The sequence below is a fragment of the Dreissena polymorpha genome, chromosome 1 (assembly GCF_020536995.1).
Source record: "Dreissena polymorpha isolate Duluth1 chromosome 1, UMN_Dpol_1.0, whole genome shotgun sequence".
NCBI lineage: Eukaryota > Metazoa > Mollusca > Bivalvia > Myida > Dreissenidae > Dreissena > Dreissena polymorpha.
In genome coordinates, this window is record NC_068355.1 from 38,407,552 (window position 1) to 38,422,807 (window position 15,256).

Below are 15,256 nucleotides of genomic sequence, written 5' to 3' on the forward strand. Positions count from 1 at the left end.
TTATTATGTTAATTTTAACAATAAAACCACACATCACAAAGTCTAAAGACTCCAACAAACCCATTGCAGTATATATACTGAACAGTGGGTCTAGTAATGATGTCTGGTTTGGTAGCCAACTCTTTTGTAATCCCTTCAAAAAACATTAGTAAAACGCACAGGCTCAGCAACAATCTCTCTATTTTTACAGCAGAACTTTTGGCAATTAAATTCTCTCTGTGCTGGATATTGGTCAATAAACCTACTAAAACTGCTATTTTATCAGACTCAATGTCATCTCTTGAGTCCATAAAAAACAGAAATAGCAGATCTAGGCCTGATATTTTAGCTAGCATTTTGGAACTTCATCAACAGTGCCTAGATAAATCTTTAAAGGTCACATTAGTATGGTGTCCAGCACATGTCAACATCAGTGGGAACGAACAGGCCGACAAGGGGGCCAAAGAGGGCCTCTTGAGGGGGGCCGTAGATGTTGGGGAACCCCTGGCACCTTCTGAGATCTACTCCCTGACAAAGAAATTTGTTTTGGGCGAGTGGAATCTCCGGACCGACAATTTGTCTTCCCGTCGACATACTTTTACTAGACCTGCGAAAACCCTCAGGCCGCCTGACAGATACTCGGCAAGCATTGTGCTTGACAGAGCCATCACGCGCCTGAGGATGGGAACCACCCTATTACCCGGTGGCGCAGGAAAGTATGTCCTCGGTATAGACCCTGCATGTCCTAGGTGCCAGGAACCTCTCACTGCGCCCCACATGCTGCTACACTGTCCTAACCATAAGGCGCAGAGGGACCACCTTGAAGCTGCATTGCACTCCCATGGACTAGTTTTTAACCTTACCAACGTGCTAGACCCCAAGGGAGCAGCTAGGGGCCCGGTCTTCTCTGCCCTCGCCAAATACTTACTAGATTGTCAAATAACTGACAAAATCTAGGTCATTGGGGGAGGGAGAGCAGCCAACACCCACCTAATTATACAGTCTTGTGACTGTTTTCTTTTAAAAATGTGTAATCTCTGCACAAACCTGATGTAATCAAATAATTGTGTTGGATTTGTGTCGCTTTTACACAACCTTTATTTTAGTTTTTAATGGGTTTATTGTTCTACCCCCGCCCTTTCTAAATCAGGCCAATGGCATTGACCTGGTCTTCTTTATTTTAATACATTTTTAATGAGAGCATGACGTTAGTCCACCATTTACATTTTTATACATTTCAGTTTTTTAATATAATCATATTTTATGGCATTTCTTATTACAAGAAAGGACGAGGCTGTCCAGTAACCTGGGATTGTTGGCTGCATTGCACCCCCTCCCTTCCTCTTTGACACCCCACCCTTTCCCCTTCAAACTCGAAGAACCATGTCGGACTGGAGTGCACGGTGCAGGGCCTTATACCATTATAAACACCTATTTAGCCCTATCTAGGACAAAGTATTGTCGACCTTGCTGAAAGTACTAATCTTGTTCCTTGGAGCACATTAAGGATTATTATAACTGCTATCTTGTGTAGCAATTTCCTTATTTTTGTGAAAACTGCTATTTTATATAGCAAATTGCCTTAATTTTATTATTATTGCATTAACTCATGCTAAAATTGCTACTTTTATAGCAAATATCATAATTTTTTATATTAAATTGCTATTTTATATAGCAAATTGCCTCGGTTTTACTGTCTAATTGTCATTTGGATACCATATAAGGTACTTTAGTATTATTTCCTACAATGTTATCATCAGTATACTAATAATATTGGATAGATTAGAGCTTTTTGGGTTTATCTTAACGTATCTAGGTAATATTTGGTCTTTTTACCATTTTACATTTCACCATTATCAATTTTCCTTCAATAGTATACAAACTATTTTTCATTTACCGTGCACTCCCTCTGGTTCAGGGGAAACAACCATTGTAGACTTCATCATCACAATTATCTCCCTTAGTACAACTGAGTGACACCACCCCTGCTGGCTCTTCTTTTCCCCCACCCACATCGGCCTACACTTCCATAAAATCTCTCCTTCTTTCAACCCTCCAGGGTGGCAACATGTATTTTAAATATATATATGCATATAGTCCTGTACATATTGTAAATAATGTACATCTTATACAAACTTAGCTGTCTTTGTCTTATTTTTAACTGTAAAGTACATTGTCTTACCCTTAATTTTTATGTGGCCCTATGAAGGTGACCGTTTGGAGACACGTAAGTTATTGCCCTTAACATATAAGGGTTTATTACTAAACCCACTTTTAAATATTGTTTTAATGCCACTCTGGGGGGATCTCTCTTTTCCATAGCCCAATCCTCCTTAAGTTCCATACAGACAGGGTCTTATGTTGGAGCATTACGGCTATATTCCCTGTCTGCAAGTGTTCAACATTGAGCCACATACATAAACTTGTACTCATTAATTTTTTAACAACTCAATACTCAATTGCAATATTAATATATAATTGAGAGTTACACACTCTATGTGATATCATATATTGTCTTTTTTTTTTTTTTTTTCCTTTCCTTCTCATATAATTGCATTTGCACATGCAACTTCACTCTACAATTGAGAGTTGTTAAATCAGGCTCTGGCATCCCTATTAATAAATGTTCTTAGATATAAACATATCTTTCTTATGATTAGATCTTGTTGTTTGGCGTTTAGTTTAAACTTTAAACATACACATAAAAATGGTACTTGACTATGCATGTAAACATATTGTGGCAATGTTCAACCACTTTGTGATCTGGAAAACCCTCAAATATTATTATATTGTTACACAAACATAATACACATCTGTGTATTCCTTTTTCTATAATTAATATATTAAATAGTCCTATTTGGATTCAAATTTTTAAACCACAGATCACAAAGTCTAAAGACTCCAACAAACCCATTGCAGTATATACTGAACAGTGGGTCTGGTAATGATGCTGCCACATACAACAGTATGTGTGTTTTCACCATCTTTACTTATACAAATTGGGCTATTCTTTCTCTCTCTCCTCCTTAAAAAACAATACAAAGAATAACATACAATAACAACATCATATGAATGATATAAATTAATAATAAGTACAGTAATGTAACAAAAACATAGTAATCTTTTTTGTATTAACTCATTCTTGTTCTTTCATTTATATTTTTGCATATCAACCATCATTGTTTACTTTTTCTTAAAAGTACAAAGTCAGCCGTGGGAAAATCTATTTTAAAACGGATTGACCTACTGGCAATCCTTAATAAGAAATTTCGGCCAATCAGCGCCATCGTTATATAAACGCATCAACCAATTAAAACGCCGCTTTTTAACCGTGATAGGCCTATTCACTGTATAGCACTTCGTCTTTTTAACGCTTCATATAAAGGTTATATATTTTTAAACCAATAGATTTTTATTAAGGCACCGCACCAACACTGCAAAGTTTTATATTTATACCAATGGTACAGCCCAGTAAAATCGGGCTGTCCATTTTATGGCCGTTTTCGGCTTTTTATGCAGAGTTCTATGTTAAGCAGTGTGCTCGGGCAATGGTTTTTAACCGAAGTCCCGAGGGTAAATAACCCCAATAGTCAGTAGTAATGATGATGCCACATACAACAGTATGTGTGTTTTCACCATCTTTACTTATAAAAATTGGGCTATTCTTTCTCTCTCTCCTTATTAAAATAAAACAAACAATAACATACAATAACAACATCATATTAATAATAATAATTAATAAGAAGTACAGTAACATAACGTAAACATAGTAATTTATAACTATAAAACAAGTCCAAGTTCTTTTCGATTTATTCATCCTTTTTCTTTCATTTTTTATATCACCTACATAGAAAATATTACTGTTTACTTTTTGTAAAGTGCAATATCAAGGTCGTCCGCCGTGGGAAATTTCTATTTTTAAACGGATTGACATACTTGTAATTCCTAAGCATTCTTGAGTTATCATCCGGAAATCATCTGGTGGACGGACCGACCGACATGTGCGAAACAATATACCCCCTCTTCTTCGAAGGGAGGCATAACAATTGTTCTTACAATTCAACTGCATGCTTATGTGGTATGTTGAAACAGTTTTTGCTTGATATTATTGAAATAAATTTACCTGATTTGTGTTGTGGCCATTCCTCCCCTTTATATCTGATGTCCTCGAAATCAACTCCGGCCTGTTTAAACACCAAGCGAGCAAGCTCGGCTGTCCCTCTGCTTTGGAAATAATACAGCTTGTACGAGGGCATTTTGTATATTCCTTAACGTGATTTTACTGTCAATTCCCCCACAGTTCGTATTTTGCTATATTTAAGTGTTAACTGGTTCGTGGCAGATAAATCTCAAGACAACTGAATCCAGTGAGTAGCAAAAAAGCCAATACACTATGTCGTATGCATCAACGCGATTTTCGCAAAGCGCTGAAAGGGGGTTAACAAATAGAACATTTCATCCGTCATGCAACGGAAAGTGAATGACTTTTTTTAAGTGATAATATATGTATATCGGTACTAAAACATTTCAACCACAGGTGGTTATCGTGTGGCTATGATATTAATTAGTGAAAACATCATTTTGAATGATAAATAATCATATTATAACGAAAAATTAACTTTTCTGAAAAAAAATATTTCACTATCAAATATATATATAACAAGGTATGCAACTCAAAATCACCCCATAACGGGGTGCATCGCTTTGAACAGCCATATCTTCATCAATTGTGCAGCGATTTTCACGATCTCGGTCTTATTCAACGCAGAAATGAATTTCCTTTCTGGAAATGTATATGTCTTGCAATATTTTTACAAATGCTGGGTCAACTTTTAAGAAATAACACGATACACAACACGCATGACCCAGTTGACAGTGATCATGTATTCTTTATGAATGAAATCTCCAGTTGTAAAGACACACCTCCGCATTGGACCAATGAAATCACTCGTATGTTTAAAATGTCAGTTAGTTGAAATGTATGTAAACAAAGGTTTCAAACGGCGCTGGACAGTTAGTCTTGATGCAGAATGTAACGACAAGAACGGTAATAATGTTTTTTCATACGTTTTATTGAATTATGGTATCGAACTACATGAACTTTGTAGGGAAGTTGCCCTTTACTCCGTGAAGATTTCAGTCTTAAAGACAGCATGATCACTGTCAACTGGGTCATGCGTGTTGTGTATCGTGTTATTTCTTAAAAGTTGACCCAGCATTTGTAAAAATATTGCAAGACATATACATTTCCAGAAAGGAAATTCATTTCTGCGTTGAATAAGACCGAGATCGTGAAAATCGCTGCAAAATTGATGAAGATATGGCTGTTCAAAGCGATGCACCCCGTTATGGGGTGATTTTGAGTTGCATACCTTGTTATATATATATTTGATAGTGAAATATTTTTTTTCAGAAAAGTTAATTTTTCGTTATAATATGATTATTTATCATTCAAAATGATGTTTTCACTAATTAATATCATAGCCACACGCTAACCACCTGTGATTTCAACCAGAATGTTTATCTGCGCTTTGAAGTATAAATTAATGTTAGAAAATCGTCGCACATATCAGAGATTGTTTAGGAATTACAATTTTCCACAAGTTTAAGATTTAAGATTTATTTAAGATTTATTAGATAACATGTAAATAAAGGCCTCCGGCCCAAAATACAGCATTCATTTACAATAACATTATACAATGATAAATGCCACCTTGTATACATTGTGATTTTACACTTGTGTTTCAACAATATACACAATATTATACAACACAAAATATAACAAAAACAAAACGTTTGTAATCAAGGTAAATTTATATTCCCAATGACATTCATTAATTTCGTAACATAGAAAGTTAATTGTTTTATAACAGTGATATCAGTGCTGCTCATTAAGGGGCCTTTTCACAGATTTTGGCATTTTTTAACTTATTCATTAAATGCTTTATATCGATAAATGTAAACATTGGATCGTAAAAGCTCCAGTAAAAAAATCAAGAATAAAATTAAAAAAAGGAAAAGAACATTGCCCGGACCAGGTTTCGAACCAGTGACCCCTGGAGTCCTAACAGAGTCCTGAAGTAAAAACGCTTTATCGTACTGAGCTATTCCGCCGTGTACACATATTGAACGTATTTTATACCTTATATAAGCAATCTTCGTAGTTTCAAAAAATTTAACGACAAAAATAGAACTCTCCAAATTATTTAATCGTTTCGCGTTGCAACGCTTTATAATTTTTAGGTTTTAAAATCGTCAAAAGATGCATATAATGGCTATATTAGACCATGGAAAGTGTTCAGTATTACTGTTTCCTCACAAATATCAGAACTAAAACGAAAATTTGCGAATCTGAAACAACTTTTTCGGCGTAAGCTGTCTTAAGCCAGCTTTTCACCTTAGCCTGACCTTTGTAAGTGTCCACTAAAATTCCAATAAAATTTCCCGCGGCTAGGTACGAATGAATACACTTCATTTATTCCATTGGCTGATTTGAGTATACCACCAGAACATTGGAAACATATCCGCGTCTTTGTAACACTGTTTTACTGTATGAAACAATGTTATCTCGAATGAAAAGGCTTAATAGATAGAACAGTTTCACACTCAATTCTCGACATCAATACAGTTTGTGCGTACACCTTTTATTTTCAGAGTATTACCAGCGCAAGAGCGTTTATACTTAAAAGGCTATGTTCTCATATTTAGTACTTACTTCCTTATTCCTGTCAACATGTTAACATGTAAAAGTATAAAGAGCAATTGAAGCGAGGCCTCACTTTAAAGCATTGCATTTCAACCCGCGAGGTATATCGGGTCAATTCGCGGACATTCAGAGTTTATATACAGGTCATCACCGGAGTTGGCGGCCAGTAAAATAATCGTTATATAATAAAGACGCTATCCGTGAACTAGGTGACCTGGAATTTTCTTTAGACCAGAAATATGTTAAATGAAGATATTCAGCAATATAATTATGGTATGTAAATAATAGATTCTTAATGTGTTTTCAACAATACAATGATAAATATTATTGTTGATAAATTTAACAATAATTATTCGTCCATATTGCCTAATGTACTAAAGTGATATTATGAGCATGTAACAGTTTATAGGTGTCTATCGCAACCGTTGATTATTTTTGATGTTTCTACTTCATATACACTTATATTAATTAATGCAGCATCATCATACTAAAACAATATACCAGAAAGAGAAAAATAATGCATTTGAATATCAACCGTACTTTCGTTTGACAACTGATCATGCGTTTACGAGTTGAACCTAAATTTAGTTTTAGTGCAGATTTGTTCATACGACACAAAGACACGAAATTGTTTTACGGATCATTTCAGCTTACAGGACTGGGTGGGTCACGTAAGAATATCGAATATAAAATATATTTTTATAAACAACTGGTAGCAAGGTGAGTTGCAGATAATTAATCAGTAACCACATTTTAACTAACTATTTTGACCTGTTAATTCTTTTCAGCTCAATTCAACAGTGCAAAATGCCCATAATATCACTTTAAGCATTTGCACGATGATAATTGATACTGTTAATAATCGAATCAAATAGCAATGCCCGACAAACCACTAAAACAGGTTTGTTCGAAGAACGCGCCTATAAATACGGATACTTCTCGTGTGGCCGGTTGACTCATATGTTTAAATTTCACTTCCATTCTTCTTTTGGTTTTCTGTTTTGTATCTATAGGTTTATGACCAGCAATATGTTATAATGTAAAATAAGCCGCGAAAACTCCCCGTAACATCCCGTACTGCGTGTGATGCAGCTAAGAACTGCACAGAAAAAGACATTCGCTATCCTTGATCTCATTCATTAAACTATTTACGCCGTATATCTTTTTTTAAAGATATTTCTTGTTTCAATTTTGTCAATTTACCAAAGCGTGAAAAGGTCCCTTTAGAATATTAAATGACGTTTCGTTTCTTTGGCGGTTATACCAATTATACAAATAACTTGTTCTTATATCTGTGTACTGGGGGCACTCAAAGAAAGCATGGAATTCGTTCTCCAATACATGTACGTCAAATCTTGTTAAACAAAATAAGCATGTTCGGTTTTCGCGCTGTACGTTAAAATGCCTTCCAAGCTCAATGTTCAATTTATGATTGGAACACCTAAAACGAGCATATGCGCGACGTGACTTAAAGGGTACATCTATAGTTAAATATTTCTCCGGATTTAAAAGTGATTTAAAAAGTTTGTAAGTGTCGCAGCGCGGAGATGCATTTATCTCATTGTGCCAGTCTTGGGTTTTACAGTCTTGTATACGCTGTTTAAAATATTGTAAAAATATAGTCAACCCAAACAAAACCAAAACCATATTTAAATAAGAGTTCCTTAACATACGTTGCCCAATTTTTCCTTCCAATATCGTCTAATGACTTCAGCATTTTGTAACAATTAACTGGATATCTATGATTAGGCATATGAAGTAAATGACACCTGTATTTTATGCATTTCAGATAATACACACAACAAAGTGGTAATCTACCACACTCCCCTAAGACCATGCTGTTATTAACCGTCGAACCGACGCCTAAGAAATATTTGCAAAATTCTAATTGTGATCGTTCTATATGATCTCAGTATTCATAACCCCATATTTCAGCCCCAAATGTGAGTATGGGTACAACCATAGTGTCATAAAGTTTAAAAATGTCACTATGGGTAAAATAACCAAGTGGAACTTGAAACTGTTTGATAGAGAAGAATGCTTTGCGTGCTTGTGCCACCAACTTGGATTTAGCAGCTGTCCACGACAGCTTTGGAGTAAATAACAGACCCATATATTTATAAACTGAAACGACTTTAACCTTTTGACCATTTAGATACCACATTTCATAATTGCGTAAAGGACCACCATTGCGGAAGACTATAATTTCGGTTTTATTCATGTTAATCTGCATACCAGTATCTTCGCAAAATTTTGCAACAGCGTTTAAATGTAACTGAAGGTTATATGCTGTGTCCGCGCAATTAGCTACGTCATCAGCGTACATCAAACAATAAATATCTGGTATGTCATTGGTTATAAATATTCAATGACTACAATGTTCCCTTAGATAGCTTACTAAATTATTTATATATATTGAAAATATTATCGGTGAGCTTAAATCACCCTGCCTGGTACCGATGTTACAGCGGAACGGTTGCGTAATGATACTTCCGGATACTTTTACATGTGCGCGTAAATTTGCGTACATCGATTGCAAAACAAATAGGATCATGCCGTTCATACCTTTGGCATATAAACTGGTAAAAAGTTTGAAATGAACCAATGAATCAAATGCCTTTTTGAAGTCCACATATAGTACGTAGAAACGACCACCAGGTTTAGACGTATATTTTTTAATCATGCTCTGGAGACAAAAAAGGTTATCTACAACCGAGTACCAAGTGTCGACAATGTTTTGCATCTACTTTTAAATGTTTGTGCTGGTAGTAAATAATAAAGCAAATCCACATCGAATACCAACATCATCTTTTACGTAGCGTCTTATAAATATTTATGCCCCCCTTCGAAGAAGAGGGGGTATATTGCTGTGCTTATGTCGGTCCGTCCACCAGGTGGTTGTCAGACTATAACTCAAGAACGCTTGGGCCTAGGATCATGAAACTTCATAGGTACATTGATCATGACTCGAAGATGACCCCTATTGATTTTGAGGTCACTAGGTCAAAGGTCAAGGTCACGGTGACCAGAAATAGTAAAATGGTTTTTGAATGATAACTCAAGAACGCATACGCCTAGGATCATGAAACTTTATGGGTAGATTGATCATGACTTGCAGATGACCCCTATTGATTTTGAGGTCACTAGGTCAAAGGTCACGGTGACCCGAATTTTCGGATGATAACTCAAGAACGCGTTTGCCTAGGATCATGACACTTCATAGGTACATTGATCGTGACCCGCAGATGACCCCTATTGCTTTTCAGGTCACTAGGTTAAAGGTCAAGGTCACAGTGACAAAAAATTGTATTCACACAATTGCTGCCACTACAACGGACAGCCCATATGGGGGGGGGGGGCATGCATGTTTTACAAACAGCCCTTGTTTATTTACACTTTTATTTACACTGTCCGTCTGTGTATGTGTTCTGTTGTCTGTTCGAATCTTCTTTTCTTTCCTACAACTAACTTTTTCATGTATTGCTGGATTTTAACTCGATACATATGTCAAACAAAATAAGGCGACGTATTTCGTGTTAAACCAGTCTCCCTTCCTCAAAGATCAAGGTCATACTTAAAGGTGAAAGGTATGCCATAGAAAAGCATGCCTTTAATATAATAGTTCCATTCCTTGATTGATTTCCAAATTCCTTTACACATGTATCAACCATCGTACGACAGCTTAATTGTCGCATGAAACATCCGTCTCACAACCTCAAAACAACACTTAAAGATCAAGAATTGACATAAAACGTCTTGTCTTTGACATCAGTGAAGTTTCGAGACAAAAGTTGAATGTGAGAAAGTTTAAGCCATATATGATTTTTTAATCGAAATTTTGTCTGGGGCATATCCCGAAAACTAAGATAGTCTTCAACTAAACACATAATTGTTATTGAGACCTTGCTTCATATGAGTCGTTAATATTGCTCCCATATTTGTTGTAGTGATTTCCCTGTTATGATTTGCACTTCAAATTTGAATGGAGCATATTTAACTACTATAAAAGATATCAACATGAAACTGTATTGGTAGATATAACCCATTTTGCGTAAATAATTTTTAAACGAGCTAGAAGTCTTGCTTCCATATTTATTAAACTTATTGCCCTTTACTAGATATTATATTTAAATTTTATCGGGAACTTGAATGTACCCACTTTTAACTTTTTATGTAGATCTCAATTAGTGGATGAGCGATGACTCCTGCTTTAATGATTTTACAGTTATTTCCCTGTTGAATGTTTATGCAGAACTTTGTGCATGGCATGTCGCGACTAGGTATCAAGATGAAACTTAAAACTGAACAAGTACGCCTGGTTGGGAAACCAGTTTTTAAAACTGCCAAGGGCATCTGACAACGTGGGATGCTTTAGTATTACATGCCCGACAAGGATAGTTCTAGTTGTATCTTACAAAAGAACACATTTTGTAAACACAGTACAAACTGCAAAAAGAAGATGCAAACAACAGATGCATTTATCTTCAGGTTCTGTAGAGCAGGCATTTATTGATTGCGTTACTGTCAAATACTTTGATACTATAAAATATGGCCCCAACTCCTAATGGGGAAAACAGATTTGCCCTTGTCCGTTCATATTTCTTTCCGTCCGTGGGATTTTAATGTCAAGCGCCACAAGTACTACTGCAAGTGTGAGGGAACTTTACATACATACTATGCAGCATCTGAACTTATGCACCTTAATATTTTAGAGCATGTTGTTGCCTGCATTTGTGAAGTTATGTAACAGAAATTAATATTGGGTATTCCCCCTACTCATGTATATTTTTCGGATGTACGCATATACATACATGCATGTTCAATTAAAGTGGCCTTTTCACAGATTTTGGCATGTATTGAAGTTTTTCATGAAATTCCTTTATGGGCTGTTTGTTAAACATGCATGCCCCCCATATGGGCTGTCAGTTGTAGTGGCAGCCATTGTGTGAATACGTTTTTTGTCACTGTTACCTTGACCTTTGACCTAGTGACCTGAAAATCAATAGGGGTCATCTGCCAGTCATGATCAATGTACCTATGAAGTTTCATGATCCTAGGCCTAATTATTCTTGAGTTATCATCAGGAAATCATTTTACTTTTTTCGAGTCACTGTGACCTTGAGCTTTGACATAGTGACCTGAAAATTAATAGGGGTCATCTGCCAGTCATGATCATTGTACCTATGAAGTTTCATGATCCTAGGCGTAAGCATTCTTGAGTTATCATCCGGAAACCATTTTACTACTTCGAGTCACTGTGACCTTGATCTTTGACCTAGTGACCTGAAAATCAATAGGGTTCACCTCCCAGTCATGATCAATGTTCCTATGAAGTTTCATGATCCTCGGCCTAAGCATTCTTGAGTTATCATCCGGAAACCATTTTACTATTTCGAGTCACTGTGACCTTGACCTTTGACCTAGTGACCTGAAAATCAATAGCGGTCATCTGCCAGTCATGATCAATGTACCTATGCAGTTTCATGATCCTAGGCCTAATCATTCTTGAGTTATCATCCGGAAACCATTATACTATTTCGAGTCACTGTGACCTTGACCTTTGACCTAGTGACCTGAATATCTATAGAGGTCATCTGCCAGTCATGATGAATGTACCTATGAAGTTTCATGATCCTAGGCCTAAGCATTCTTGAGTTATCATCCGGAAACCATCTGGTGGACGGACCGACCGACCGACCAACCGACCGACATGTGCAAAACAATTACCCCATCTTCTTCGAAGGGGGGGCATAACAAGTTGGATCTAAAAATCTCCAGTAAAAAAAGAAGAATATACTTAAAGAAAGAAAACAAAATTAACCCTCAACGGGGCTCGTACCACTGACCCCCCCCCCCCTTGAGCCATGGAGCAAAAGTCTGCCGCTTTATCCACTAGACCATCAACTCTCATGCCATGCTCGAGGTATTTTTTACTTTACATATTCAATCTTCGAAGAATAAAAAAAATACGACAACAGAATTTTCCAAATTATTCAATCGTTTAGCGATGCAACTCTTTATAATTTTCAGGTTTTTAAATCGTCAAAAGATGCACATAATGGATATTTGAGGGCATGGTAAATGTTCAGTATTACTGTTTCCTCACAAATATCATAACTTCAAGGAAAATTTGCGAATCTGAAACAATATTTTTCAATTTTGTCAATTTACCAAAGCGTGAAAAGGCCCCTTTAATGTTCAGCTCTGTTGTTAGCCTTGTGCTTATATTCTGTAAAATTCGACTCCTGCTTACACATTAATTAAGATTAATGGAGATAATAATTTAAAACAAGCTAAAGCAAAGTCACACAAATATAACAAAAGCGATTTCATCTTCTTACAGAATTAATTAATCAATCCATAATTGCAATCTTACGATGTATATCTTAGATACGTTTTATATTTAGTGAAATCATCAACATATTTGAATTACAATGCATAAAAGTAAGAAATATTTGTTCGACGTATTAACAATTTAATGCGCATTATTGTACTCAATTGAATAAGGAGGAACACAAATGCTAAGATTCATTTAATTGAAGTCAATGTTTAACCTCCTTGTAAGCACGTACTGAATGTGACTCCGAACAAAATAAATTGAACATAAAAAATCTCAAACTATAGGCCAGAATTTTTTAATGTAATGATTTTCGGACCCGCCGACTCCAATTTTTGACGAAACCCAAAAAAATAAAATTCAAAATCTCGATTTTTTTCGGATGCTAAAAGGTGGCTTTTAAACACGAAACGCTTGCCGGGTTTTAGAAAAAGTTCAAATGAGTTATAAATCATCATAATAAACCCAGTTTTAATTACCCACATTAACAGGTGTGATAAACGAACGCTTAAAATCGTGGGCAGAAACATATGACATTCTTACAGATGCTCAGTTCGGGTTCAAACCCAACTGCAGTACTGCTGATGCGATTTTCATTCTTAATCATTTAATAGAAAAGCAACTGCATAGTAAAAAGAAACTTTTCTGCTGTTACGTCGATTACCGGAAGGCATATGACCTTATAAATCGCGGACAGCTATGGCATAAAATGATTTTATCGGGAATCGACGGCAAGCTTATATCACTAATCCGCTCTATGTATAGCGAGGTCAAACTTCAAGTTAAACACATGGGCTCACTTTCGGACCTTTTCAGTAGCAAAGTCGGCTTATTACAAGGAGAAATAACATCGCCGATCATGTTTTCATTATTTATTAATGATATAGAATTTAATTTACAAAACGGACTAAACGCCGGCATAACGTTAGATCAATTGTCTATTTACCTCCTTCTATTTGCGGATGACGCTGTCATTTTTTCAGAAACTATAGAAGGACTCCAGGAATCATTGAATAATTTAGAATCATATTGCGATAAATGGAATCTTACTGTTAATATTGACAAAACAAAAATAATGGTTTTCCGAAAAGGGGGCGCGCTTAGCAAAAAATGCAAATGGACCTACAAAGAAAAGGAAATTGAAATAGTTAGCAATTTTAACTACCTTGGTATCGTTATGTCAAGTGGGGGCTCATTTATACCTGCCACGAATACAATATATGGCAAAGCTACAAGGGCGATGAATTCCCTGTTTTGCATTACAAAAGATATGGACGTGCCAATTAATGTTATGTTCAAGTTGTTTGATGCATATGTCTTGTCAATCCTTAATTATAATTGCGAAGTATGGGGATTTATTACGGCAACTAATATTGAACGTATTCACAGAAAGTTCTGTAAAAGACTGTTAAATGTAAAACTGTCAACAAATTCGATGTCACTGTATGCTGAAGTTGGCCGATTCCCTTTATACATTGATAGATACCTAAGAATTATAAAATATTTTTTAAAACTGAATCAAAAGAAACAAGGAAATTGTATTCTTACTACTGTCATCAATATGCAAAGATTAGAAATTGAAACACAAAATAACACTGTTAATTGGTCCTCCAAAGTTCGCAAGATATTGAACCAAACAGGATTTACAGATGTATGGTTGTTTCCTGGGTCAGTTATTATTGAAAGCTTTATTCCTTTGTTACAGACTAGACTCAGAGACCAGTATGTATCTGAGTGGAGAGTTAATGTTGATTCATCAACTTCATTAATACTGTATAAAGAACTTAAACTGTATTTGAAAGGTCTTTGTATTTAGATGTGATTGACAATAAAAAACATAGAAATATCATTGCTAAAATACGCCTATCATCGCATAATTTGTTAATTGAAACAGGAAGACATTATAGCATTAGCAGAAACGAGAGAAAGTGCGCTTTATGCAATCTAAACGATTTAGAAGATGAATATCACTTTATACGTAAATGTCCGTTTTATTTAGAGGAAAGAACCAAATATATATCATCATACTTCTCAGTTAGACCAAGTATGCACAAATTTTTGACACTTCTGAATAGTAATAATAAAGGAACGCTTAGGAAGTTAGCTATTTACTGTTTAATATGCTTTAAAAAAAGAGATAATTTTATTTTTACCTGACTCAACGTCTATTTGCTCATTTGAGTATATTTTATAATGAACTGAATGCATATATTGTGTTGCCTGTTACCACTGTT

At 35.5% G+C, this 15,256-nt stretch overlaps 1 protein-coding gene across 2 annotated transcripts in view; it reads right to left on the reverse strand.

The window, feature by feature from the left end:
* Positions 1-15,256, reverse strand: part of LOC127865042 (glutathione S-transferase 1-like) — a 57,867-nt gene that overhangs the window by 17,173 nt on the left and 25,438 nt on the right. The window contains exon 1 of one of the 2 annotated variants that reach the window (XM_052404925.1): positions 4,103-4,355. The exons of the other annotated variant lie outside the window; for it this stretch is intronic. Within the exon in view, the coding sequence (XP_052260885.1) occupies positions 4,103-4,235 (133 nt within the window). The 5' untranslated portion in view covers positions 4,236-4,355. Of the gene's footprint in view, positions 1-4,102; positions 4,356-15,256 lie in introns of those variants that run through there. 2 annotated transcript variants of the gene reach the window in all.